This window comes from Mustela erminea, chromosome 20, assembly GCF_009829155.1.
Source record: "Mustela erminea isolate mMusErm1 chromosome 20, mMusErm1.Pri, whole genome shotgun sequence".
Lineage (NCBI taxonomy): Eukaryota > Metazoa > Chordata > Mammalia > Carnivora > Mustelidae > Mustela > Mustela erminea.
The window spans coordinates 20530531-20557765 of record NC_045633.1 but is presented as its reverse complement, the minus strand read 5'-3'; the positions used below and the strand labels follow the sequence as shown (position 1 = coordinate 20557765).

At 47.7% G+C, this 27235-nt stretch overlaps 2 protein-coding genes across 6 annotated transcripts in view; one reads left to right on the top strand and one right to left on the bottom strand.

Annotated features, from left to right (window-relative positions):
• Positions 1 to 265: 265 nt before the first annotated feature.
• On the bottom strand, positions 266 to 10878 carry NMRAL1 (NmrA like redox sensor 1). 5 transcript variants are annotated; one of them, XM_032328584.1, is made up of 6 exons: positions 10796 to 10875; positions 7339 to 7479; positions 6186 to 6424; positions 3525 to 3774; positions 2268 to 2458; positions 266 to 554 (listed from the first exon to the last, which is right to left on the bottom strand). In XM_032328584.1, the coding sequence occupies exons 2-6, from the start codon at positions 7355 to 7357 to the stop codon at positions 375 to 377; spliced, it is 879 nt and encodes a 292-aa protein (XP_032184475.1). In that variant the 5' UTR covers positions 7358 to 7479; positions 10796 to 10875; the 3' UTR covers positions 266 to 374. The 5 variants fall into 5 exon arrangements, with proteins under 5 accessions (XP_032184475.1, XP_032184474.1, XP_032184473.1 ...); XM_032328583.1 differs by lacking the exon at positions 10796 to 10875 and adding an exon at positions 7671 to 7710; XM_032328582.1 differs by lacking the exon at positions 7339 to 7479 and having other exon boundaries at positions 10796 to 10878.
• A 4068-nt stretch (positions 10879 to 14946) lies between these two features.
• Positions 14947 to 27235, top strand: part of HMOX2 (heme oxygenase 2) — a 31276-nt gene continuing 18987 nt past the window's right edge. Inside the window, exon 1 of the mRNA XM_032328579.1 lies at positions 14947 to 15063. The gene's annotated coding sequence lies outside the window, so the exon portion shown is untranslated. The remainder of the gene's footprint in view (positions 15064 to 27235) is intronic.

Here is a 27235-nt window from a genome sequence, read left to right as displayed (position 1 = left end):
CCCTGTGCCCAGACTCTGCACCATCCAGTGTAGTCCAAGCAGCGGTCAGAGCTGCTTCTCTGGGCTGTGGTCACAGTGCCGTCTCCCACCCGCTGGACGAAACTTACAACTGCATTTATGTCCTGTGTCTTCAGCCCTCCAGACCCAACACGGGAGGGGCGCTTGGTCCCCGCCACTTGATGCTTCCTGTTGGAATTTTCATGCCCTAGCAGCTGCACCCCAACCCCGGTCCCTGAAACAAAGCTCTCTTCTTTTGGAACCCAGCTGTGAGAACAATGGCCTTTATTCAAAAAATAATTTTTTATGTAACACAAGAACGGGTCACTGTGACTGTACCTCCCCATTCCCTGAGACGGGGCTGAGAGGTGGCAGGGTCAGAGCCCAGCAAAGTCTCCCTTGTGCTGCTCCAGCCACTGGTCCAGCGTCCTGGCCTTGGGGTTGAGCCTCAGGGTCAGTTCAATGTCACGGTCAGGTTTCAGAGCATAGAAACGGAACATGTTGGCCAGGTCCCGGGCACCAGGGAATCCATACTTCTCATAGTCCTCAGGGGTCACCTAGAAACAGAGGGGATTCCGTTGGGCCTGTCAGTATCTCTGGCACCCTAGCTGTGGGCAACCCAGTCCCAACCCAAGTTCTTTCCAATAAGTTCATCTGAAAACCCTTCTACTAAAAGGGTTAAAGTTCAAAAACCACTGTTTTAAGTTAACTTAAATCCTGTTCTTTCCTTTTTTTTTTTTTTTTTTTTAAAGATTTTATTTATTTATTTGATAGAGACACAGCGAGAGAGGGAACACAAGCAGGGGGTAGTGGAAGAGAGAGAAGCAGGCTTCCTGCTGAGCAGGAACCCTGGGACCCTGGGAACATGACCTGAGCTGAAGGCAGACGCCTAACGACTGAGCCACCCTGGCGCCCCAAATCCTGTTCTTTTAAGGGCTGCCTAGCAGGTTCAATCAGAAGAGTGTGCAACCCTTGATGTTGGGGTCATGAGTTCAAGCCCCATGTTGAGTGTAGAAATTACTTAAAAAAAAGTCATAAATCCTTTTGAGTTCTTTTTTTTTTTTTTTTAAGATTTTATTTATGTATTTGACAGAGATCACAAGTAGGCAGAGAAGCAGGCAGAGAGGGAAGGGAAGTAGGCTGCCCAATGCGGGGCTTTATCCCAGGACCCTGAGATCACGACCTGAGCTGAAGGCAGAGGCTTAACCCACTGAGCCACCCAGGCACCCCTCCTTTGAGTTCTTTTGAGATCATGAGATGGAAACTTCTCAGCCCTTTCCAAACCAGAACTCTGCAAACATCACTTCCTTGCTCAAAAACCAAAGCTGTTACCCCTTCCTGACCAAACTGAATCTAAACTCAGCTCCCGAAATCCTCCACAGCTGCCTCAGACCCTTCTGTGTTTAGATGTAATGCGTGGCCACTTAGGGTACTAAGGAAGCACTTACATTGGTTACTCTGATTGCGCTTACATTGATTACTCTTTCAATCCGAACAACCAGGGAAGGAGATACTATTCATACACCCATTTTATAGGTGAGAATACTGAGGCAGAGAGGGTCAGGGACTGTGCCCCAAGGTCACATACTGGTGGGTGTTAAGGGCTGGGAGCAGGATTCGAGTCTAGGGGGTCTGACCCACCGGAAACACCCTGCCGTGGCCTCCCCATCATTGCTCTGCATGAATCTGCAGCTCCGTGGGTGGTTTTTGTCTTTCAATGACTTGGGAGTTTCCCAGATTTACTTTAATGTCAGTCTCACTACCATAATGGAAAGGCCAAATAAGAAACAAGGCACCCAAAAAAAAAAAGAAACAAGGCACCCAAGGGTCTGAATAGGAAGACTGAAGGTCAGCGGGGAGAGAGGGGGCCAAAGGGCTCTTGCCCACCCAGCCAGTTCAGGAGCTGGTTGGGGGCCACCTCTCTGGTCTCCTACCCCTTCCCTCCCTCATGTCACACCCCAGAGAAGCCCAGCACCCCTGTGTGTTCACGCCTTGCCTTGGACCCCAGTATCCCCTCTTCCTGGAAACCTTCCTCACTAGTTGGTCTACTGCCTAAGCTGGAAATCTCAGCAGCCACACTGGGGTCATGACAAATGTTCACAGTGGTGAAGTCATCGTCTGCCCACAGTGACGGGGCAGCCTCACATACTGCTTCCCAACCACCCATAAAGCCCCCACTGGGGGGTCACAATGACCAGAAGGGGGCTGCCAGAGCCCCCGATGGGAGCTGGGACGGCACCCATCCTGGGCCCGGGGCCGAGGAAGCCCACCTTGGCATCACGCACGGCCTTCCCGGTGTGCTTGGAGAGCAGGGCGGCGTATTCTGCGGCTGTGTGCTTGCACGTACTGAGCCCAATGTTCCGGCCGACGTACTCTTCCGGCTTCTTCAGCAGGCTGAGCACCACGGGACCCAGGTCGGTCACAGAAATGCCATCCATGGGCACATCACCCATGGGCAAGCCTGGGAGGGGGTGGGAGGGAGGAGGAGGGGTGTCCCGCCAGCCCACTGCCAGGACACGTGCACAGGTCAGTGGTCCTGGTGTCTGGGGTGTACGAGCAGCAGCAGTAGGGTTCAGTCAGGAAACGGGATGCGATCCAAGCTCTGCCACCGTGGCCCCTATTTACCCCCTGAGCTCCGGTTGCTCCATTTAGAGCGGGGCGGACGCCAGGTCTGCCCACCCTCTTGGGGCCAAGACAGGAACAGGAAGGAAACGAAGGGGCTCCTCCCAAGCTGCCGGCCCCATTGCACTCTGTGGCCTCTGGAATTCCTGACGTGGAAAGCCGACTACACTAACAGGAATGCCGGAGTGCCGAGGCCTTGACCCAGAGCTGCACGTGGCAGGTTCTCCCTAAATGGGTGGAACTGGTGGGTGACTTGACCTGCCAAGGTGGTCTGGTGGGTCCTGCCACATTCCTCACCCATGAGAAGGGGCCTCCGCAGCTGCCCATTCAGGTTAGCCAGAGACCTCGTTCACTGAGCTCAGCCAGGGATGGAACACGAGCGGTATCCCCGGCCGATTCAGCAGACTAAAGGGCAATGCCAGCGAGCCAACACTAGGCCCAGACCGCCTGACCCTGCTGTCCTCGCATGGGGGAGGGGTGGCCGGCTGAGGATGCTGGCCAGCCACAGGACACGAGCCGTCAAAGGCTCTAGGCAGCCCATTTACAGATTGAGAAGAAAGTGCTTTCCTACTTTGTGAAACCTACTACTGGTCCTGATCTTCCAAATCCTCTCTTTACTCCTGAAGGAGAAGTAACAGGTGTGCTCGTCTCTGTAACAGACGAAGCATCGCATCACTGCCTCCCGGCAGATTTCCTCATCACCCTTGCAAAAGTCGCACTATTACGCCCATTTCATAGACCAGGAAGCAGAGGCCCAGCGAAGTTATTTTGTTCAAAGTCACGGGCCTAACATGGGAGAACCCAGGCTTGGACCCAGAACCGTCTGAGGACAAGCCTGTTTTCTACAATACCCACAGCTTCCCTTGGTGAGAGCAGATGCTCGAGGAAAGAGGAAAAGCACTCACTCAGCAAGTAGCTCTTTCCATCAGGGGTTTTCTGGGGCAGGAAGTAGGAGAGGAGGTTCTCAAAATAGCAAGACAGCCGTACGCTGGTCATGGGGACTCCGATGTCCCGGAAATATTCCTCCACTTCCCCCTTGCCATCAAAGTGGCCGGCTGCCAGTCTTCCGGCCGTCAGCCTCTTGATGTTCTCCAGGCCGCTGTAGACCACGTAGTGAAGGCCCAGGCGCTTGGCCAGATCAGCCAGCAGCTTCCCCTAGTGAGGAAAGGAGAAACCACAAAGCTGAAGAGGGAGGATGTGTGTCCCCAATCAGAGCCCTGGCTCTCCCACCCCCCAGTGCCGCTGTGCCTGATGCTAAGAGGCCGACACCACTTCACCCTTAGGTAAGGCTCCCTCTTCTGGAATGACGCTCACACGTGGTGCCGCGCCCTCTCACACACTACTGTGAGCCTTCTTTTTTTTTTTTTTTTTTTTTTTTTTAAAGATTTTATTTATTTATTTGACAGAGAGAAATCACAAGTAGGCAGAGAGGCAGGCAGAGAGAGAGAGAGGGAAGCAGGCTCCCCGCTGAGCAGAGAGCCCGATGCGGGCCTCGATCCCAGGACCCTGAGATCATGACCTGAGCCGAAGGCAGCGTCTTAACCCACTGAGCCACCCAGGCGCCCATGTGAGCCTTCTATCTTAGTGTCACTTCTCTAGGTCACCCGGGGGGGTTGTACTTCCCAACATGCTCAATGGCGGCCCACCCATGTGCACTGTGACAGGTCAGAGTAGGTCTGCTGCCTGGGAGAGGGCCACACAGAGCCCTCCCATCTCTGCCTGCAAAGCCGCCATCCTTGCAGGGCCCTAGCAGGCCTACAGGGAGGTGGCACAGCTCAGAGGCGAAGCACACACACTGCTAGGGGGTCACACTGGCTCTGCAACACACTTGCTGTGAGATCCTGGACCAGGGACCTAACCTTCTGGCAGCAGTTACACGGGGACGGCCACAGTGCCTGCCAGATAAGGATGCATGGGTCTTGAATGGCCTCTAAAAAGATATGTGTACATCCTAACCCGCAGAACCTGTGACTGTGACCTTATTTGGGAAATAAGATCTGCAGATATAATTAAGGAACTTGAGATCATCCCAGGTGGGTCCTCAATCTGAAGACAAGGGTCCCTATAAAAGACTGAAGAGGCACAGAGAGGAGAAGGTCACATGAAGGCAGAGGCTGGGAGGATGTGGCCACAAGGAGAGCCAGCAGCCACCAGACACTGCAAGAGGGAAGGAGTGGAATTGTCCTTAGAGCCGCTTCCTTTTTTTTTTTCTTAATATATTTCTAATTTTTTTAAAAAAGATTTTATTTATTCATTTGACAGACAGAGATCACAAGTAGGCAGAGAGGCAGGCAGAGAGAGAGGAGGAAGCAGGCTCCCTGCCAAGCAGAGAGCCCGATTCGGGGCTCGATCCCAGGACCCTGGGATCATGACCTGAGCCGAAGGCAGAGGCTTTAACCCACTGAGCCACCCAGGCGCCCCTAGAGCCTCCTTAATTGTGGACTTCTGGGCCCCAGACTGGAAAGAGCCAGTTCCTGTTGTTTTAAGCCACTCAGTGTGTAATGACGGCCATGGGACATGAACACAGGCTTTCGGGATAATGAGCCAAGATGGCCATCCACCAGAAAATCTGTCCTCTCCACTCTGTGGGATGCACCTCCATGTAAGATATATTCAAAGACAATGTCAAGGCTAAAAACAAGTTTGGAGACCAATGGTCCAGTCCAATCTTCCTTTATCTCAAAAAAAAAAAAAAAAAAGCCCTTTTTTCTAACAAAGCCCAGGGCAGGGAAGGTCCATGTCCAAAGCAGGGCTATGGCTGGTTGTGGACGATGGAGGGCTGACAGTTGGGGCCTCTCCTCTGCCACTACATTCCATAGATCCATGAGTACCTGTGTGTGACAGGCTGTGTGCAAGTGTCCCCACCTTCAGTGGGACAGAATGATGGCCACGTCTCACCTCCTCTGTCTCCTATCCCTCCCGCTGCCACCTGGCCTTAATAACCAACTAACTAGAGAGAATGTGCGTGGAAAACAGAATGAACCAGTACAGTACTTCAAAGGGGACACGGGGATCTTCCAGGCTGATGGAGATGTGTTCTGATTAGATTGATGTGAGTGTATTTATATTGATTTTATCCAATAGGACAATGAAAATATGTGCATCTTATTATCAGAAAATGATGGGTCAACAGAGTTGGTTTTTTAGAAAGTGTGAAAAGTTAATGGATGACAAAGCAGATTATCAGTTGCCTGGAGCTGGGGGGCGGGGGGGGGGTGGGCAGGGAGTCACTGCTAATAGGTACGGGTTTCTTTTCAAGGTGATTCTGGAATTAGGTGGTGGTGATGGCTGTACAGCCTTGAGAATAAACACTTAATTATACACTTTGAAGTGGCAAACTCTGGTGCCTCAATGACATCTAAACAAAAGTCACTGCAAGAGGAAGCAGCAGCTTCCCGCGCTCATTCAAATCCTAGAGGACTGCATGGAAGAGGAGGGACAAGGCCTGTAGCGGACCGTCGTCACAGGTAGGGTCAGCTCCTCTCTAGCAAGCTGGAGCTGCCTCCCAGGGAGCTCCTTGTCAGCTGCACTGCTCAGCCTCCCCACATCCTCCCACCTGCCCTCACCTGCTTGACCTCCTGCTCCTGGCTGCAGTTTTCCCAGTAGTTGGTCACAATGAAGGCAGCGTGGGCCCCAGTCAGGGCCAGCTCCATGCTGGCCGCGTCATCCTGGTCTCCCTGTACCACCTCTGCACCCTGCAGCCTCAGCTCCTTTGCCGCCTTCTGCCTAGGGTCCCGCGTCACCACTCGAACCCTGAATGTCCCATCTTCCAGCAGCGTCCGGGCCACGGAGCCTCCCTGAGCACCTGTGAAGAGTCAGAGGACCTGCCTGGGGGTCCTGCGGAGAGGAAGCCCTAGTGGGAACGCTCCACACCAGCCACACACCCACTTTTCACCTGCGAGCCTCACTGAATGCCTTACGCCATTTAAAAAATAACAGCTTTGAGACAATTCACTCACCTTTGAAGGGGTACATCATTTATATTTATTTTAAAAAGTATTTTGGAAAATCCATATACCAGCTGATTTTACCCAAAGTAAATACTTATATCGGGCAGCTGAGACTTCTCCCACCGTGCACACATCATGCTTGCCTCGAATTTCACCAGTAAGACTGCTTCAGGTTAAATAAATACAAAAAGGGGCGCCTGGGTGGCTCAGTGGGTTAAAGCCTCTGCCTTCAGCTCAGGTCATGATCTCAGGGTCCTGGGATCAAGTCTCGCATCGGGCTCTCTGCTCTGCAGGGAGACTGCTTCCCCCCCACCCTTGCCTGCCTCTCTGCCTACTTGTGATCTCTGTCTGTCAAATAAATAAAAAAAAATCTTTAAAAATAAATAAATACATAAAGCATACAGTGCAGTGGTTTTTTGTTTTGTTTTTTAAATATTTTATTTATTTATTTGACAGACAGAGATCACAAGTAGACAGAGAGGCAGGCAGAGAAAGAGGAGGAAGCAGGCTCCCTGCTGAGCAGAGAGCCTGATGCGGGGCTAGATCCCAGGACTCTGGGATCATGACCTGAGCCGAAGGCAGAGGCTTTTAACCCACTGAGCCACCCAGGTGCCCCTGTTTTGTATATATATATATATATATACTCAGAGCATGCAACCATCATCCAGTCAACTTTAGAATATTTCATTCCTCCCACCCCCCGAGAAAACCCATGCCCATCAGCACGCACTTCCTATCACCCTCCGTTTCAGCCCTGGCAACCACTCACCTACTCTGTCTCTGTTCATCTGCCTGTTCTGGACGTTTCACACAAACGGGGTCATTTAATATATAGTCTGCTGTGGCTGGCTTCTCTCACTTAGCATACTGTTTTCAAAGTTCCTCCATGTTTTAGCAGGCATCACACCTTCTATCAAATGTTTAAAATATATTATGGGGCAGCTGGCTGCTTGGGAGATAGAACATGCAACCTCAGAGTCCACATCAGTTCAAGACCCACGTCAGGAGTAGAGTATACTTGTGCAAAATGAAGACATAAAATGTGTTATAATATTTAGCGCATACATAAAGGGATGTGAATACCCATGTACCCATCCTTACCTTAAGAAATACAGTATTGGGGCACCTGGGTGGCTCAGTGGGTTAAAGCCTCTGTCTTCAGCTCAGGTCATGATCCCAGGGTCCTGGGATAGAGCCCCGCATCGGACTCTCTGCTCAGCGGGGAGCCTGCTTCCTCCTCTCTCTCTGCCTGCCTCTCTGCCTACTTGTGATCTCTGCCTATCAAATAAATAAATAAAATCTTTAAAAAAAGAAATACAGTATTAACCTTCTTCTTCTTCTATTTTTTTTTTTTTTTTTAAGACTGAGGGGATGGGATGCCTGGGTGGCTCAGTTGGTTAAGCAGCTGCCTTCGGCTCATGTCATGATCCCAGTGTCCTGGGATCGAGTCCCACATCGGGCTCCTTGCTCAGCAGGGAGCCTGCTTCTCTCTCTGCCTCTGCCTGCTACTCTGTCTGCCTGTGCTCACTCTCCCCCACCCCCTGATAAATAAATAAAATCTTAAAAAAAAAAAAAAAAAGACTGAGGGGCACCAGGCTGGCCCAGTCAAAAGAGCATGAGACTTGGGACGCCTGGGTGGCTCAGTTGGTTAAGCGGCTGCCTTCGGCTCAGGTCATGATCCCAGCGTCCTGGGATCGAGTCCCACATCGGGCTCTTTGCTCAGCGGGGAGCCTGCTTCTCCCTCTGCCTCTGCCTGCCATTCTGTCTGCCTGTGCTCGCTCTGTCCCCCTCTCTCTCTCTGATAAATAAATAAAATCTTAAAAAAAAAAAAGCATGAGACTCTTGATCTCGGGGTCATGACTTTGAGCCCCACTTTGGGTGTAGCGATCACTTAAAATTAAAAAAAAAACCTTTAAATAAGATTTTTAAATGACGGAGAAAATGACAAAAAGTAAAATCATCAAAAGGAATAAAAAAGCATAAATATACATATAAGAAAAAAGGCTGCAGCACTATTTGTAATAGTGGAATTTTAAAAAAATTTCTAATTTAAAAAAATTTTTTATTTTATTTTTTATTTATTTGACAGAGAGAGAGATCATAGGTAGGCAGAGAGGCAGGCAGAGAGAGAGGAGGAAGCAAGCTCCCTGCTGAGCAGAGAGCCCAAAGCGGGACTCGATCCCAGGACCCTGAGGTCATGACCTGAGCCGAAGGCAGAGGGCTTAACCCACTGAGCCACCCAGGCGCCCCACAATAGTGGAAATTTGTAGACAAATGACATGTCCTTGGATAAAAATCTGGTTAAATAGTCAGGCTCTCTGCTCAGCAGGGAGTCTGCTTCGCCCTCAACCCTTCCCATCTGCTTGTGCTCTCTCTCAAATAAATAAATAAAATCTAAAAAAAAAAAAAAATCTGGTTAAATAAGTGATCGATCCATGCAAAACTGATTAAAAACAATGTGGCAGATCTGTATGTTTGACTGGGACAGGTGAATCCGAACTCTCTTGGAGTGGAAAAGGTAAGTTGCAGAATTACAACAACCCTCACACGGTCCTGGTGGGAATGTAAAGCGATGCCGTCGCTTTGAAAAACTGGTGGTTTCTCAAGAGGCTATACACAGGTTACCATGTGATCCAGCAATTCCAGTCTGAGCATGTACCCCCCCCAAATTAAAAAGCACGTCTACAGGAAAACTTGTACATGAATGTTCACGGCAGCATTATTCACAATGTCCATCAAGGATGACGGGATCAACACAACGTGGTCTATCCATAAAATGGGACATTATACAGCTATAAAAAGGAGTGGGGTACTGACACATGCTACAAAGTGGGTGAACCTTGGGGCGCCTGGGTGGCTCGGTGGGTTAAGTGTCTGACTCTTGATTACAGTGATCTCAGGGTTGCACTGGGCATGGTGCCTGCTTAAGATTTTGCCTCTCCCTCTCTCTGCTGCTCCTCCCCACCCCAACCCAAACAAACACCCAACGTGAATGAACTTCAAAACCCTGATGCCAAGTGAAAGAAGCCAGACACAAAAGGCCACATCCTGTATGATTTCATTTACAAGAAATGTCCAGAATGGGCAAATCTACAGAAAGTAGACTAGTGGCTGTCAGGGGCTGGGGAAATTCAGGAGAAATGCTAGTGGGTATGAGGTTTTCTCTGGGAGTGACGAAATGTTCTAAAACAGACTGTGGTGATGGCCACAGAGTTCTGTGAATATACTAGACATAAAATGCACAGTTTAAATGGGTGAATTGTGTGGTCTATGCTTTATACCTTTTTTTCTTTTTGAAGATTTTATTTATTCATTTGACAGAGACACAGAGAGAACACAAGCAGGGGGAGTGGGACAGGGAGAAGCAGGCTTCCTGCCAAGCAGGGAGCCGGAAGTGGGCCTCGATCCCAAGACCCTGGGATCATGACCTGAGCCACCCCCGCCGCCCTGTGCTTTATACCTTAAGTTGTTGTAGGTTTTTATTTATTTATTTATTTAAAGATTTTATTTATTTATTTGACAGACAGAGATTACAAGTAAGCAGAGAGGCAGGCAGAGAGAGAGGGGGAACACGCTCCCCACCGAGCAGAGAGCCCAATGGGGGCTCCATCCCAGGACCCTGAGATCATGACCTGAGCCCAAGGCAGAAGCTTTAACCCACTGAGCCACCCAGGTTCCCCTGCTGTAGGTTTTTAAAAACATATGCAGGAGAAACATACACAGGAAAGAAAAAAAAAAAAAAAAGATCTATGTGTGTCTAGATACTCTAGACACTTGATGACAGTGAGTGGATGGGGTTGCCAGGACGGAGGTGGGAGGGAGATTTAGTTTCCATATTATGTGCACGTGCCACGGACTCAAAAACGTTAAAGTAATTAATTTTTTAAAAACGTTAAAGGGCGGGGGCGCCTGGGTGGCTCAGTCAGTTAAGCATTTGCCTTCAGCTCAGGTCATGATGGGTTCCTGGGATCAAGCCCCACATGTCCAGAATGTCCAGAATGGGCTCCCTGCTCAGCGTGAGCCTGCTCTCACTCTCCCTCTGCTGCTCCCCCTGCGTGTGCTCTTTCTCTGCGTCAAATAAATAAATAAAATATTTGCGCGCCCAGGTCCTACCCCCGCCAGGTCAGGGGTCCCAGATGCAAGACCCTCCTCCCTCCAGGCCCCAGCCACCCCCCCCCCTGGGGACCTCTGCCAGGCCTGGCGGGGTTCTGCTCACGCTCGCTCACCTGTGGCTCCAAACACCACCACCAGTTCCTTGTCCCCCATGCGAGCGGGAAGTGCGGCCTCAGAGGCCTGGGGTCCCGGCGACGCGTGGGGTCGGCGATGGGGACACCGGTCCCTCCTGGGACGATCCCGCGCGTGCACCGCGTGGGCGCAACCGGCGCCAGACACCCAGACCCCCACTTCCTGCCAGGTGGCTCCCGGCCCCTGCAACCTCCACGCCGCAGCCGGAGCGGAAAACTGCAAAGCTGAACAGAACGCCCGGGACCTTGTGGCCGAGTCCACCGCCGGAGGGGTGGGTGGGGGGATACCGGTAGAACCTGAGAGAAGAGCGACCCCGCCCGCAGCTCCACCGACGCCGTGGTAAAGCCCCCACCTTCCAGGCGGTCCAGTGAGAAGGTACCCCAGGCCACGCCGCTTCGGAACTCCCAGCGTCCGCATCCTGACTCCGCGCGGAAATGACCCGCTACACCCCCTCGGCGGGGACAGATGGTTCCTCCCGGCTCGCGCGGGCCGCGGCGCGTGTCCGCGCAGCGCAGACCCCTCTGCTGCGGGAAACCCTATTTGCGGAGCTCGGGGCTCTCCAAAGTGCACGTACCGAACCGCTTGGCAGGAGGCTGGCGGTGAGGCCCGCGGAAGCAAAAAACAAAAAACAGAAACAAAACACGCGGCTTAATCTCGCGTGAATATCTGAACTTGCAGATATGGGGGTGTCGCCTAAAGATAATTAAATAGCATTTAGGACTCTCAACCCCAAGGCTCTGAGTTCTTGCAAGCCTGACTCATCTCTGAGGTTGCTACTAGTTGCACGGATTTGAGTTATTTTTAGGAGAAAAAGTAGAATTTCTTTGTATACAGCTAAAACTCAAAAACGTCCGTGTCGTTCCTCTCCTGAAAACTTATTACTGGGTAAGAATTTTTTTTCTTTCACTCACTCATTCATTTCAAAATGTGTATTGACCCATCCAGGCATGCTAGCTTCCTAACTGCAGGCACATCTCTGTGTTCCCTGCTGAATTTCCAGCACTGAGGAGAGCACCTGGCACGTAGGCACTCAATAAATATTTGCTGATGGATTGGTTGTCTAAACATGTAGACACTGGAGTTCTGGGAAAATCCTACTAAAACTGGTGCTGTTTTCCCAAATCTAGTGGTGGAAATAACTTACAGAGTAAAGTGTATTGTATGTAAAATACTGGTCTTTGTTATAAAATGCATGTGTTTATTTTAATACATGTTGTGTTTACTCGTGTTTGTATTTATAAATGAAGATTTCATATATGTGTTCATCTTGCATAAATCTTTTGCAATCTTCTCCATGCCCTGTTATGTTACACCTCTGTGCTGAGACTGTAAAGTTTGTCTGGGTAGGGCTCATCCCCTTAGATAGGGCTAATTCTTACTCATTCCTTAAGACTCCACATACTTACATCACCTCCGGGAAGCCCTCTCTAACCCCTAAGCTAGGCTAACTACTCCTGTTCTATTCCCATCTCTCTCCCTCTGCTGAAGTTGTCTACCATAGTAGAGAGCTTTTTCTTCTTCTTCTTCTTCTTTTTTTTTTTAAGATTTTATTTATCTATTTGATGGAGATCACAAGTAGGCAGAGCAGCAGGCAGAGAGAGAGGGGGAAGCAGGCTCCCTGCTGAGCAGAGAGCCCGATGTGGGGCTCCATCCCAGGGCTCTGAGATCATGACCCAAGCCAAAGGCAGAGGCTTAACCCACTTAGCCACCCAGGCGCCCCAGTAGAGATCTTCTTGAGAGCTGACCTATGTCATGTTTGTCTCTGTATCTCTTCCTTCTGGCACCGTATCCAGCACTTACTAGGAACTCAATAAATAACCTACCGAATGGAACCCAGTGCTTGTTACTGTGATAAAAGATGAGGCTTTTCTTGAATCACATAAGGATAAAGCACAAAACCTGATGTTCCAAGGTCTCTGATTTAAAGGAAATAAGTCCAAACAAGAAGGCATGTAGCAGGACCAGCTGCAGAATTTGCAAGGCCTGGTGCAAAATGAAAATGCAAGGCTCCTTGTTAAAAAATAAGAAGAATTTCAAGAAAGCAACAGCAGAGCATTAAACCAAGTGTGGAGGCCTTCTCAGAGTGGGACTCTATGCAAATGCTGGGGTTACAACCCCAGAAGCCAGCCCTGGTGCCCAGGCTTAATTGAGTAGCATCCCTGCCATGATGGGGCACAAGGAACTCCACTGCCTTTTGGTCTTGCTGAAACTACAGCTTGGAAATCAGTGCAGGCAATGAGTGGCAGAGAATGGCATCTGATCCCCTGGGCATCTGGTCAGTGGTGCTGGTGCCAGGGGTCTGGCTGAAGTGGGTAGGTGTTGTAAACCGCCTGGGCAAAGGTCTTACCTCTTGATGTCCCGCCCAGTCCACAGCACAGTGGTCCCCTGAGGCCTGAGCAGAAAGATTTGTCTACTGACTGGTGTGCTCAGCTGTGACTCTGCACTTCCTGTGGGACTTTATCTGACAAAGACTTCCTGCAAAGCTCTTGCCAGTTGTTTACCAAGCCCAGTGACATGTGCTAGTAATGATAATGGGGGGAGGGTGTCCTTCTCTGAGCTCCTCTGATGTGTCAGAGAAGCCCCACATTATCTTTTTTTTTTTTAAAGATTTTATTTATTTATTTGACAGAGAGAGAGATCACAAGTAGGCAGAGAGTCAGACAGAGAGAGAGAGAGAGAAGCTGGCTCCCGCTGAGCAAAGAGCCCGATGCGGGGCTCGATCCCAGGACACTGAGGTCATGACCTGAGCCGAAGGCAACGGCTTAATCCACTGAGCCACCCAGGCCCCCCAGCCCCACATTATCTTGTTTGAATTTTATTTATGTAATCTCTAAGCCCAATGTGAGGCTCAAACTCAGGAGTCAGGTGCCCCCCGCCATACATTATCTCATCTGAACCCTCAGAGCAACCCACCTTCAATCACTGCCCCTGGATTTAATTCAGTTTTATTGTATGTGTTTAGGGCAGGGGCATACTGTGTGTATTTCCAATTATTACTTTTTAAAAAAATTCATTCTTTTTTAAATTTGGTTTTGACAGCCAAGTAATGTGTAATGCATTTATGCATCTCATAAAAAATTTAAATGGTAGAGATGAGGCACAAGTGACCTTCGACCTCCCTCTGACATTCTGGTGTGTAAACCTTCTTGGCCTTTGCATGCATTTTGTTATCCAAACATGAACATGTGGAGAGAACATTTTGTAGTTAAAAAAAATAAAAGGGATCATACTGAAATTATTTTCCCCCAAATATTATTGTGAAAATTTGTAGACATTTAGAAAATTTGAGATAACTATACAGTGAATACTCATACTTACCACCTAGATTCCACAGTTCTTAACATTTTGCTATATTTATACCTATTATCTGTCAACTACCTTATTTTTTTTATAGGCTTCAACTAAATTGCAGACGTCAGTGCCTTTCACCCTTAAGCACTTCACATACACAATAGAGTTCAGTATTTTTTAGGTTAAACTTATACACTGTCAGATGTATTTTTGTGTTTTCCTACATCTTGATTTTCCCTTCTGCCTAACATCCTCTCTAAGGTGGTGTCTGCCCTTCCTTTTTTAACGGAAGCACAGTTCCGCTGAATAGATGTGTCCCTGTCAATCCCCACCCCCATCCTTCTTTAATGGACGTTTAGGTTGTTTCCAGATTTTCACCCAAAGGACGGACGTATCCCCTTGTGTGGCAATGGCCTTCCTTGCTTATGCCTCTTTGGGTTCTTGCACGCGTTTTTCTACGATAGCTACCGAGAAGTGGAATTGAGCAAAGAGAAGGCCCATTCTTAATTCTAAAAGATCTCGTTAAATTTTCCCCTCTTCCCCTCAAACTCCCACGAGCATCGCACGTTCCGCACACCTTTGTCAACCCCGGAAGGTACCTGTCATTTAATCTGCAGACAACTCTAAGGGTAAGGAAATGAAGGGAACCCAGTGCGGCTGCCCAGCGCAAGAGGACCCTGCACAGGCTGTGGCACCCGGCACAGAGAACGCGTAGCCGGGAGGCACCCTCCTTAACATTCGTTCTTGTTAACGTGCGCGCTCCCCAGGGCCTGCGGGCTTAGCCGGAGGCGCCGGGCGCCCGCCGCAGGGGCGTGTCCTCCACAGGCCCCGCCCCCGCTGCGTGCGCACGTCGGACCGCCCTCGCGCCGCCCGCTCCGCTGCGGCGGCCGCGGCACTTCAGGGAGTCGCTGGCGGACGCGCGAGCGCGGCGACTGACTGACGGCCGAGCGGACAGGAGGCGGGTGAGTGGGCCCTTCTCTGGGCTCCTCGGCGAGTCCGGCCAGCCCGGGCCTTTGGGACCTGGGCCGGGCGGACGGCGGCACGCTGGGGCCCTATCGCCGGCCTGAGGGAGACCCGGCGGGCAGGGGCGGGGGGCGACCGGAAACGATATGAGCGGGGAGGGGGCCGAGCTGAAGATACCCGCTTCCTACGCGCAGCTTCGGCGGGCCCGCGAGGCCAGAGCAGCCGGTCCGCGTTGGGCCCCGTTGGGCCCAGCCCCTCGCGGCGTCACGAGTGCGCGGGGAGAGGTGACCCCGGGGGCGCCGCGTGCCGTCTTGGCGTTCTTGGCGGGGGTTGCAGCCTCCCGCCGCGGTGGGCCCGCCGGGACCCCCGCCTGTCCCCCGGGCTCCTGAGGTCTGTGCCCCGCGTGGCGGCTGTTGCGGGCTCTGCGCTTCCTCCTGAGTCACCTCAGTCGGAAGGGCGCTTTGAGTCACTGTCATGACTTCATGAGTGACCCGTGACCGCCGGGGCGCAGACCGGTCGGGAGGGACCGACGCCCCGGGGCTGCTGGTTAGTCCCGGCGTGGAGTTTACCAGTCACGGCGTCGGCGCGCTGCTGTAGGTGTATTAATTGCCCGTGGTTGCCAGGAGCGCCTTGCACAGTCCCTTGCACCAGGCCTGCCTGTGTCATGCGATTTAGGTGGATTCTGATGAACCGCTTGTTGTGGCCTGTGGCAGTTCGTGTTCGTGGTTCTCTGAACCATACGAGGCGGCATGTGATTGGGGGCGGGGGTGGGGGGTTGGGAAACACCGTATAATGCTCTGCAGTTCGCTGTCAGCCCCTTCCAAAAGCTTATGAGTTGATAGGTTTTTCCACTTATACAATGGAATTAATGATGAGACGCGGGTTAAATGACTTCACCTCCATCCCACAATGGAGAAGACACCACAGATGGCTTTGATCCTAGTCATCTGCCTAGAGAACCCATGATCTTTCCTAAACAGCGTGGTAGAGATTGGAAGTGGATTATGTCGTTTAAACTCTCTTCCCTCTCCCGGTAACCTGTCTTCCAAGTAGAAAGAAACAGGAGCTTAGTGGTTTTGTGTATTTGAATTTATGGTTTGACGTTGGCTAGCGTGTTCTGCTTAAAATTTTAACTGCCATGTTTAAAAATTTTAGTTTTTCTTTTTGCATGGAGTGGGTTAAGGAATACACTTCAGTAGGTGCTTTATTCTTTAGTTTTTTTCTTTTCTCTTTTCTTCCTTCTTTCTTTTTTTTTTTTTTTTTTCCAAGAAAAATCACAAGCTTACCAGAAGTTCACAGCTTAGGTATTTACAGGCTTACTTGGTGGAATTGGAAGAACTTTTAAATACAGCACCTAAGCCAAAACACTGGGAATTAAGGGCTTGGAAATACTCACTGAGGAACCCCATCTAACTGGGGATGTGGGGAGGAAAATGTGTAGTTCTCTTTATTGTCTGATTTGATTTGCTTTTTTCTTCTGCTTGGGCCGGTATGGGGAGATTCTGTGAGTCACTAGAGTCAGGAGTATTAGCTGCTCTAGAAATGGCAATGCCAAATGAGAAGATGAATTATAGAAAGTATTCATTGCCTTTTAGCTCACCCCTTACTGAGTTTGTTGAAATGCAAAATTGGACAGCTGGGGCCTTTGAGCTACCTTGATTTTTTTTTTTGTTTTCTTTTAATAGCTGACTCTCTTCATAGGACAATTGAACTCTGCATCAGTATTGCATCAAAAACTAGAATTTCATTCCTTCAGGAGAAAGATATTTTTGAAAACTGGAATTTTGGGGGCGCCTGGGTGGCTCAGTGAGTTAAGCCTCTACCTTCGGCTCAGGTCATGATCTCAGGGTCCTGGGATCGAGTTCCGCATCGGGCTCTCTGCTCAGCAGGGAGCCTGCTTCCTCCTCTCTCTGCCTGCCTCTCTACCTACTTGTGATCTCTGTCTGTCAAATAAATAAATAAAATCTTAAAAAAAAAACCAAACTGGAATTGTGGGTTCATTTGGGTGGCTTATTCAGTTAAGTGTTTACCTTCAGTTCAGGTCATGATCCTGGGGTCCTGAGATTGAGCCTCATGTCCAGCTCTCTGCTCAGCTAGGCTCTGCTTCTCCTTCTGGCCAGCACCGCCCCCCACCCCAACTCCCGCTCTCTCGATAAAATCTTTAATAAAATTTGGAATTGTGTATTTATTGTACAGTTGAGAATTCAGCTTGTTAACTTCCTGGTGAAAAAAAAAAGAAAAATTTGAACTGTAAGTTACCTCCTGGTGTGTTCTTGGCCACAGTTAACTGAAAAGTTATAAATAGACATTTAATGCAATCTTTTTTTCTTATAGTAATCAGTGAGAGAATTAAGAGCTCTGGATTACATATCTTTTGTAACACAGTGAGGGTTATGTGCTTTTTAACTAAATTTATTATGTCTGTTAGGTTTGTGCAAAAACATAGGATGAAAGGTCTTTTGTTGTAATTTGAATGATTTCTCAGGATATATTTGCAGTACTGAGAAGCAGTGCCATTACTGATTAATTCTTGGGAGGAAAGTAGGGAGGGACAGAAGAGAGACAGAAAAGAGTAGAAGGAGGGGGAATCTTTAATTGGAACAGTTACTGTAACTGCTTATAAGGAGGGCTTTCCTTTTCTTTTTTTAAATACTGGAAGATATTTTACTCTGGTGACCATGCAGGTGCTCTGCAGTATTGTCCACTAGTATGGTTTACTTCTCTACACTGACTCCAGTTAGTTACTGCAAGATATTATCTTCCATTGTATTACACATTTTAAAGCCAACTAATGAAGACAGCTGCACCCCTCAGAAATTTAGGTTTTAAATTTCTAATAAATTTGAGACGCAGTACTGAAGTACAGCAGCCCATAACTGGTGGTCTCGTTTAGCAACATTACATACATTTATGAATATGCAGTTACATTTATATATATTGCAAGAAATCTTTTCTGAATGACCATTGTCTTTTCATTTAAGAATAACACTGGTTGGGCGCCTGGGTGGCTCAGTGGGTTAAGCCGCTGCCTTCGGCTCAGGTCATGATCTCAGGGTCCTGGGATCAAGTCCCGCATCGGGCTCTCTGCTCAGCAGGGAGCCTGCTTCCTCCTCTCTCTCTCTGCCTGCCTCTCTGCCTACTTGTGATCTCTCTCTGTCAAATAAATAAATAAAATCTTTAAAAAAAAAAAAAAGAATAACACTGGTTACTGGAGCTCACTACAGATAATTAATTTCATTTATTTATTTATTTATTTATTTATTAAAAAAATATTTTATTATTTATTTGACAGAGATCACAAGTAGGCAGAGAGGCAGGGGAAGCAGGCTCCCCATTAATGCGGGGCTTGATCCTAGGACCCCGAGATCCTGACCTGAGCCCAAGGTAGAGGCTTAACCCACTGAGCCACCCAGGTGCCCCTCACTACGGATAATTTAAAGGTATATAGCTATTGTAAAAGAAATCCACTTACAAACAGACCACCCACAAGAACTACATCTAAATTGCAATCATGGCAGACTGAAATGGAGCTGGAAACTCTTTCTGGGATGTCATATCAACAAATTTATATTCAGACCTCAAGGCAATATTCTGAACTCTTCTTAAATTAAAAAAAAATTTTTTTAAAGATTTTACTTATTTATTTGACAGAAAGAGGAAGATCACAAGTAGGCAGAGAGGCAGGCAGAGAGAGGGGGAAGCAGGCTCCCTGCTGAGCAGAGAGTCTGATGATGTTGCGATGATGCTGATGATGATGATGATGATGTGGGTCTCAATCCCAGGACCCTGGGATCATGACCTGAGCCGAAGGCAAAGGCTTAACCCATTGAGTCACCCAGGCATCCCTGAACTCTTAACTAGGCATTTCAAAGCAGCAATTAAATTCATGAGTCTCTTATGTGAACAGGTTTTTTCTAATGCTTTGATATAATTTTCAAAGGCTTTTTAGCAAACATGCATTTCTCTGTGTAATAGATTTTTAAAAATATTTCATTTATTTATTTGACAGAGAGAGACAGCGAGAAAGAACACAAGCGGGATTCTTGTGGGAGTGGGAGAAGCAGGCTTCTAACCAAGCAGAGAGCCAGATGCGGGGCTTGACCCAGGATCCTAGGATCATGACCAGACGCTTAACAACTGAGCCACCCAGGCGCCCCTGGACTGACTTTTTGTTTGTACTTCAAAGTGATTGAATTGTTGGGGCATGTGGCTGGTTCAGTTGGTAAAGCTGCGCCTCTTGATCTTGGGAGCTCATGAGTTCCAGGCCCATGTTGGACATAGAGTTTACTTAAAAAAAAAGTGAATTGTTAGGTATAAGATTAAGCTGGTTAGTCAATTTGTAACCATTTTGTTTCACTCAAGCTATTCAACATTAGACAGTTTCATTTTACTTGTCTGTGTCTGTATCTAAATACATACTCATTTATATTAGGGTGAAAAATAAATGGTTTCTTCCAAAAAAGGAAGTTGTAATGGTATATTTTTGACATGAGAAAAACATTTAAGCCCTTTGAGCTGCAGTTTCTGTATCTGAAAAATGGGGTTAATACTTAATGAGGTTAAGATTAGCACCTTAAAAGACCTTCAGTGCCTTGAATGGTGTTTATAGATCTAAGATGGGTTTTCATACTTTACTATTTGGGTAAGTTTGGGATTGGGCCAGGGAATAAGGTTTCCCATGTGATTCTTGTTTAGGGCCCCCTGTCTAAAGCACAGGCTAGAGCAAAATGGGAGTGGCCTGGCAAGAGGGTAGAGAAGTGAGTGAGTAGGGTTACTTGAGGAAGTGGACGGCAGAAGAGGAAAGAAAGGGGTAATTGTTGCATGGCAGTGACTGCTGTCAGCTTGTATGCCAGAGGCCGAGCAAGTAGATGGTCTCTTCTTTCTGCTTAGGGGCAAAAATTAATTTTTGTCACACGAATAGAGTTGTTTCTTTCCCAGGAGTATCATAGGCCTAATTATTGCCATAGTTCTCAGTAACTTTAAAAAGGCTTTGGAGGGGCGCCTGGGTGGCTCAGTGGGTTAAGCCTCTGCCTTCGGCTCAGGTCATGGTCTCAGGATCCTGGGATCGAGCCCTTCATTGGGCTCTCTGCTCAGCAGGGAGCCTGCTTCCTCCTCTCTCTCTGCCTACCTCTCTGCCTGCTTGTGATCTCTCTCTCTGTCAAATAAATAAAATCTTTTTTTTTTTTTTTTAAAGATTTTATTTATTCATTTGACACAGAGAGATCACAAATAGGCAGAGAGGCAGGCAGAGAGAGAGAGAGGAGGAAGCAGGCTCCCCGCGGAGCAGAGAACCCGATGTGGGACTCGATCCCAGGACCCTGAGATCATGACCTGAGCCGAAGGCAGCGGCTTAACCCACTGAGCCACCCAGGCGCCCTCAAATAAATAAAATCTTAAAAAAAAAAAATAAAAAGGTTTTGGAGAAGAATGACATAACAGAGACAGGTGTCTCATACCCTGCCTGTCTGACTTTTTACTTAATACTCCCAGCTTCCTGCCTTTCTCCCTATGCAATCGCTTAGTCTCAGAAGAGTCGAGTTTCACTGTTTCGTTTTGTGTTCAACATCGCAATTACCTGAGGGCTGTGGGAAAGCACTAGAGTGATTTAAATGATCTGCCATCATGCTTTTAGCTGACCTAGTTGATTGGCCTTCCTCATCAGTTGCTATGATGGTCATACTTTTTATGCCAACACTGGGACCCATAGTCTGAGCATACAGTGTACTCAAGGAATTGATGGGACAGGGTATTTTATTTTAATCAGAACTGTCCTGGAAAATGTGGAACATAAGGTCAATCTTTAGCACTGTTGCCTGTACTGTACAATCAATATTTATACTGTGGTACACCTTGTTGTGTTGTTTATCTTTTTTATCTCTGTCTCTCTCTCTTTTTTTTTTAAGACTTTATTCATTTGACAGACAGAGATCACAAGTAGGCAGAGAGAGGAAGGGAAGCAGGCCTCCTGCTGAGCAGAGAAGCCAATGTGGGGCTTGATCCCAGGACCCTGAGATCATGACCCGAGCCAAAGGCAGAGGCTTAACCCACTGAGCCACCCAGGCGCCCCTCTGTCTCTGTCTTTACTGAAAGGTGTTTAAAGTCCAAACCAGGGCCTTAGGACTCTTTGTTATTACAGAGCCCACAAGTATTATAAACGCTTGTTGATGATGCTGTGGCATGTCATGTGCCCAAGTGTAGCCATCCTCTTTCTTAGTTACTGGATCTGCTCTTCTCTCTGGCAAGACCTTTACACACGGCTGCAGAGGAACTGTTGTCCTGAGGAATTACTTCCAGGGCAGCCTGGAGGAGGGCAGGCAGGTGAAGAGAGAGAATTGGTAAACAAAACTATATGTGGGCTGGGAAAGGAGTGTAGGTAGTGTTTGAGTGCAGATGTAATGAAGTGTTGGCCTTCATGCCCTTGGTTTTCTACAGGAAGGCAAGGGGAGAGTCAGGCTTTCTCTTGTTTAGTAATAGGTATCCCACTAATTAGAAAATAAGTTTTTAAATTTTTTAGATTTAAAAAAATTTTTTTAAGATTTTATTTATTTATTTGACAGACAGAGATCACAAGTAGGCAGAGAGACAGGCAGAGAGAGAGAGAGAGTGAGAGAGAAGAAAGGAAGCAGCCTCTCCGCTGAGCAGAGAGCCCGATGCGGGGCTCGATCCCAGGACCCTGGGATCATGACCTGAGCTGAAGGCAGAAGCTTCAACCCACTGAGTCACCCAGGCACCCCGATTTTTTAATTTTTTAAGTTACCTCTGTACCCGGCATGGGGCTCAAACTTACAGCCTGGAGGGGTGCCTGAGTAGCTCAGTTGGTCAAGCGTCTGACTTTAGCTCAGGTTATGATCCTGGCCGGGGTCCTGGGATTGAGTCCAGCATCAGGCTCCTTGCACAGTGGGGAGCCTGCTTCTCTTTCTGTGTGCTCTGCCTGCTGCTTCTCCTGCTTGTGCATGTATGCACTCTGTCTCTCTGACAAAGAAGATCTTTAGGAAAAAAAAAAAAAAGAACCCGAGATCAAGGGTTGCATGCTCCTCTGACTGAGTCATCCAGGTACCCCTAGAAAATCTAAAACACTCCATTCCTTTACCACACACTTATTTTCTTTTCTTTGGACAGCATCAGCAAAATTTCCAAGTGTGTGTATTCAGTGTCATATTTGTCTTGCTCTTTGTGTTTGCAAAATCTGACTAGAGGAGAAAAGTGGAGTGACTAGTACTGTAGATTATTCTTTCTTGCCGTTGCGTTTGGCTTTTCTAGGGCACGTTGTCCAGTTTTAAAGTTACCGTTTAAGTGCAAGTGCCTAAAGGTAGAAGGGCAAAGAGGCAGTGATATTTGCCTGTTGGGCAGCATGTATTTCCTCTTTGGTGTGCAGAGTATTGGCCCTGAGGGGATGTGCAAAACAACAACAAACCCAGCACAGTTGGAGTTGGCTGTCACCTGGGGGAAACTTGAAATAGTAAAATTGCTTCTTTTTTTTTTTAATTTTTAAGATTATTTATTTATTTGAGAGAGAGAAAGAGAGATCACAAGTAGGCAGAGAGGCAGGCAGAGAGAGAAGGGAAAGCAGGCTCCCTGCTGAGCAGAGAGCCCAATGTGGGGCTCGATCCCAGGACCCTGAGATCATGACCTGAGCTGAAGGCAGAGACTTAACCCACTGAGCCACCCAGGTGCCCCATAAAATTGCTTTGTTTATGATTGTCGTTCTGACACAGTATTTTGGGAGGTCAGGAAGGTGAAGAGCTGAGAAACAGAAAAGACTGAAGAACTTGAACTGAACCCATTGGGGTTAGGTGAAAGTACAGTAAGAGAAAAGAAGACAGCCAAACAAAGGGGGAAGCCCTCTTTAATCAGTACTCAGGATCTCACTGAAAACATACTATGATGAAAATGTCTTTCATAAAGAGACTGCGGGAATGGGGATTCTTAACCTGAATTTTGGGTCTGTGGGTTAACTTTAGGGGCCTGTGGTTACTCTGGAATGTCACTGACAACATTTTTTACATGTAATTGTCCTGCAGAGAGAGTCTACAGCTGTCCTCTGATTCTGAAAGGGATTTGCAAACAAAAATGGTTAATGATTATTGTATTCTGGCAAATACCTTTCCTACCTATCTTCAGAAGTGCATGTCTCTGAAATTCTTTTTTCAGATGTGGAAGCATTTGGGTGGAAGATTAGAGATGGAAACCATAGCATTCCTTTGTAAACAAACAGCTTTTCACCAAACACTGTCATGGGACATGCATGAGAGTTCATGCAAAGGACTGTGCCTTCCCACGAAAGCGGTGGTCTAATTTGGTTTCCAGGAACAGGGTGGCTAATGCACCCTCCTTTACTAGTGTGGTTGAGGCTCCAGGTCTGCCCTCAGGGACCTACAGTCAAATGTAGTGGATACAGAATTAGAGCTAAGTAAGAGTGTTGTGGATGGGGTGAACTGAGGATGCAGAAACCACAGGCTTTTTGGAAGGTCAGGATGTTTTCAAGAAGCTGATGGACTACTGGAAACAAGCTGTGAAAGAGTATAGGGAGCCCTGGCTCACCAGCCGAAAAGCTCTGGGCAGGCCCAGGAACAGTGGCTAATCCAGGACCAATTTCTTTCTGTTGCTTGGACGCACTAGCCTAAGAGACTGTCCTAGAACCACTGTCGCTTAGCACGTGCAGCAGCAGATGGAAGCCATCTGTTTCGGAGCAAATAACTTAGCTTCCCTAGACCGCAGCCACCAAACTAGGCTGAGCTCAGAGTTCCTGAGGATGCTGGAGGAACTGAGCTCCTGAGTACCTGGCCTGGCTTTGTTTTCCATTTATTTTTAAAAATTAAGGGAGCTTTACACACATCATGAGTCTTGAACTCAAGACCCTGTAAATCAAGAGTCACATGCTCTACTGACCGAGCCCAGCCCTTTGCCACCACTTTAACTGTGGATGCTGCTGCACTCATTGTATTTGCTTTATGTATTGGCCCTTTTTGTAGGGTTTGGTTTAGAGAAAGGATTGAGGGGCACCTGGGTGTCTCATTTGGTTGAGTGTCTGGCTTTTGGTTTCAGCTCTGGTTAGGGTTGTGGGACTGAGCCCCGCATGGAGCTCTGTGCTCAGCGCAGAGTCTGCTTGGGATTCTCTCCCTCCCTCCTTCTCTGTCCCCCTCTCTCCTGCTCATGATCTGTCTCTCTCTCTTTCTCTCCCAAATAAAAAAATAAAAATAAAATCTTTTATAAAGGGGGGGGATGATGCGGCGCCTGGTTGGCTCTGTGGGTTGAGCCTCTGCCTTCCGCTTGGATCATGATCTCAGGGTCCTGGGATCGAGCCCCACATCGGGCTCTCTGCTCAGCGAGGAGCCTGCCCCCCCACCCCATCTGTCTCTTTATTTGTGATCTCTCTGTCAAATAAGTAAAATCTTTTAAAAAGGGGCGGGGGGATGAAAAAAGAATAAAAAGAAAAAAAGGGGGGGGTGGAGATACCTCATAGAGCCCTGAACCACATGGTCCACTGCCTTTGTTGGCCTATAAGTTGTTGAATATTTGTCGTACCCATCTTGTCTACCTCTTTTTTTCCAAGTTATTCATTCATTATTACCTAATCATGTCCTTAGGCAACAGTAGATGTTCTGGACTATTTGAATTTTTTCTTGATAATGATTAATGGAGACAATGATGTTTGACCAGTTCTTGGGAACTTTTGGGAATTATAGGCACCCACTTCATGTATCTTTAATTCATGTAGTTTCCATGAGGGCTACCTCATGGAAAAGGAAATTACTCAGTTTTGTAGTGGCAAACTGTTGTTTCTTTGTTTTCTTTAAGTTGTGATCACTGTAGCATTTTTTACTTTCCCCCTTTCAATAATGATAACTTTATTCCTTGGTGTATTTCCTCCAAAATGTGTGTAGAGACAGGATGTGGGCTTGTTAGGAGGTTCTACAGCTGTTGCATTCTTTGGGTTGACCCCTTCCCTAGAGTAACAAACATGAAAATGTTGCTGTGTATCCCTTCTCTCCAGAGCCAGCTGGAGGAATAAGGGATTTTTACAGTGGGAGACATCAGGAAGTGTCAGGTGATTGTGCTTGCCTGGGGTGGAGGAGTGTTGGCAAGCATTTACCTTGACTGTTAAAATTTTGCCAATCCATTTCTTTCTTTCTTTTTTTTTTTTTAAAGATTTTATTTATTCATTTAACAGACAGAGATCACAAGTAGGCAGAGAAGCAGGCAGAGAGAGGAGAAAGCAGGCTCCCTGCTGAGCAGAGAGCCCGATTCGGGGCTCGATCCCAGGACCCTGGGATCATGACCTGAGCCGAAGGCAGAGGCTTTAACCCACTGAGCCACCCAGGCACCCCTGCCAATCCATTTCTTTATTCATTTTTATTTTTTTTGCCAGTCCATTTCTTTAAAAAGAAAGGGGCAGTGGGGTGGGGGGAGGATGCCATAAGGCAGGTTCTGCTTCCAGTCAGGCTTTCACAGTCCTTAAAACAAAATCTGAAAGGTGTGTTCTCAGTATTTCTTTCTGTGGTATATAAGAAAGCCATTTTAAAACCAATGCAATGCAGCATGTCTCCTTCAAATATGAAACTGTTAGTTGAGCATAAAGCATCCCATGCTTGGTTCTCCAACCTGGCCAATCTCATCCCTCACCCCATCAGTAGAAATGTATGCAGTAAAAATGCTTACTCACTAGCCAGTCATTTTTCTTATTTCTGGGATTCTTTTCCTTTTCCTTTTCCTTTTTTTTTTTTTTAAAGTAGGCTCTACACCCAGTATGGGGCTTAAACTCACGCCTCTGAGATCATGTTCTACCAGCTGAGCCAGCCAGGCACCCCTCTGGGATTCCTTTTTAACTATCTTATTTGTCATCTGGTCTTTGAGAATACCTTGATTCTGAGAATACCATACCCCAAATTCTGGAAATCATTCATTGACTCAGCAAACCCTGATTGGGTGCCCTGTATTGGGCAATAGGAGAAAAAGATAAATGAACAGTAATCTGGAATGTAAATAAATACTATAATGGGACACAAGTGCTATAATAGATCATAAAAGGCTCCCTTAGGTAACTCTTAACATCAGGCCTCCAAGATCATCAAGCTCCTTGTTTTCTATACCTTATTTTTAGAAGTAGCAATATTGCATTTTTGAAGGAAGAAGATCAAGGAATAGGGGAGCTGCTCTGGCTGAAACAGTTGGGGGAAGCTCACAGCCTTTCCTGCTCTTCCTCATGTTAAATACCATCCTCCCTGCAGCTTCCTTAGAAATGCCTCTCATTTTATTTATTTATTTTTAAATGTTATGTATTTGAGAGAGCACAGAAGTGGGGAGGGGCACAGGTAGAAGGAGAAGCAGGCTCCCTGCTGAGCAGGAAGCCCCGTGTGGGGCTCCATCCTTGGACACCAGGATCATAACCTGAGCTGAAGGCAGCTTAACCTACTGAGCCACCCAGGCGCCCACCTCTTGTTTTATAAATGAGGATGTTGGAGTTCCAGAAAGTCCTATAATACGGCTAGCCATTGCAGGCTGGGTAATAGAACTTAGTTCTCTTGATTCTTAGCCTGCTTGTCAGTCATGTACCAGACTGATAGAGGATCATTAGATTTCTTCCAGCATTAGATTTCTTCTTCCTTTACACAAAGAAGTCAGTCCTGTCAGGGGCTTCATTTCTACCTGGCTTCATTACTTAGCTTGAAGCTTTAAAGGTTTTGCCTCCTAGTGATCCCAGTACAAATCAGTCCTATTCCCAGGAAGGTGCTGTGATTCCTTTCATTGTCCTCTGTGGGCAGTGCCAAGTTGCCCCATCTAGTAGTAGCCTTTTCTATTTTCTGGTGTAAATTCAGTTTCCCCAGAAATTTCTGGAAATGATATTTGATAGAGGTGTTGCCGTGTGAAGCACAGCGTCAAAATCTCATCTTGTCTCTGTAAACTAATGAAGGAATAAGAAGAACATTAGATGAATGTCCTTTCTTGAATCATCTTAGTGCTGCTGCTGAGTTTCAGGCAGGGTTTCTCAGCCGTGGTGCTATTGACATTTTGGGCTGGATAATGATTTGTGGTGGCGGGTGTGTGAGTGCACGCATGCATGTGTGTGCATACGTGCACTTGTGTTTGTGCTTTCTGTGCATTGCAGGGTGTTAAGCAGTGTCCCTGGCCTCTACCCGTTAGATACCGGTCGAATGGCCTACCTCCCA

Excerpts from the sequence above, each read along its gene's own strand:
- NMRAL1 (XM_032328582.1), bottom strand. The coding sequence starts at position 10,835 with ATGGGGGACAAGGAACTGGTGGTGGTGTTTGGAGCCACAG. Across the intron at positions 2,459-3,524 it reads TGGAAAGAGCTACTTGCTGA|GCTTGCCCATGGGTGATGTG; the intron begins GTGAGTGCTTTT and ends ACCCCCTCCCAG. Across the intron at positions 555-2,267 it reads AGGCCGTGCGTGATGCCAAG|GTGACCCCTGAGGACTATGA; the intron begins GTGGGCTTCCTC and ends CTCTGTTTCTAG.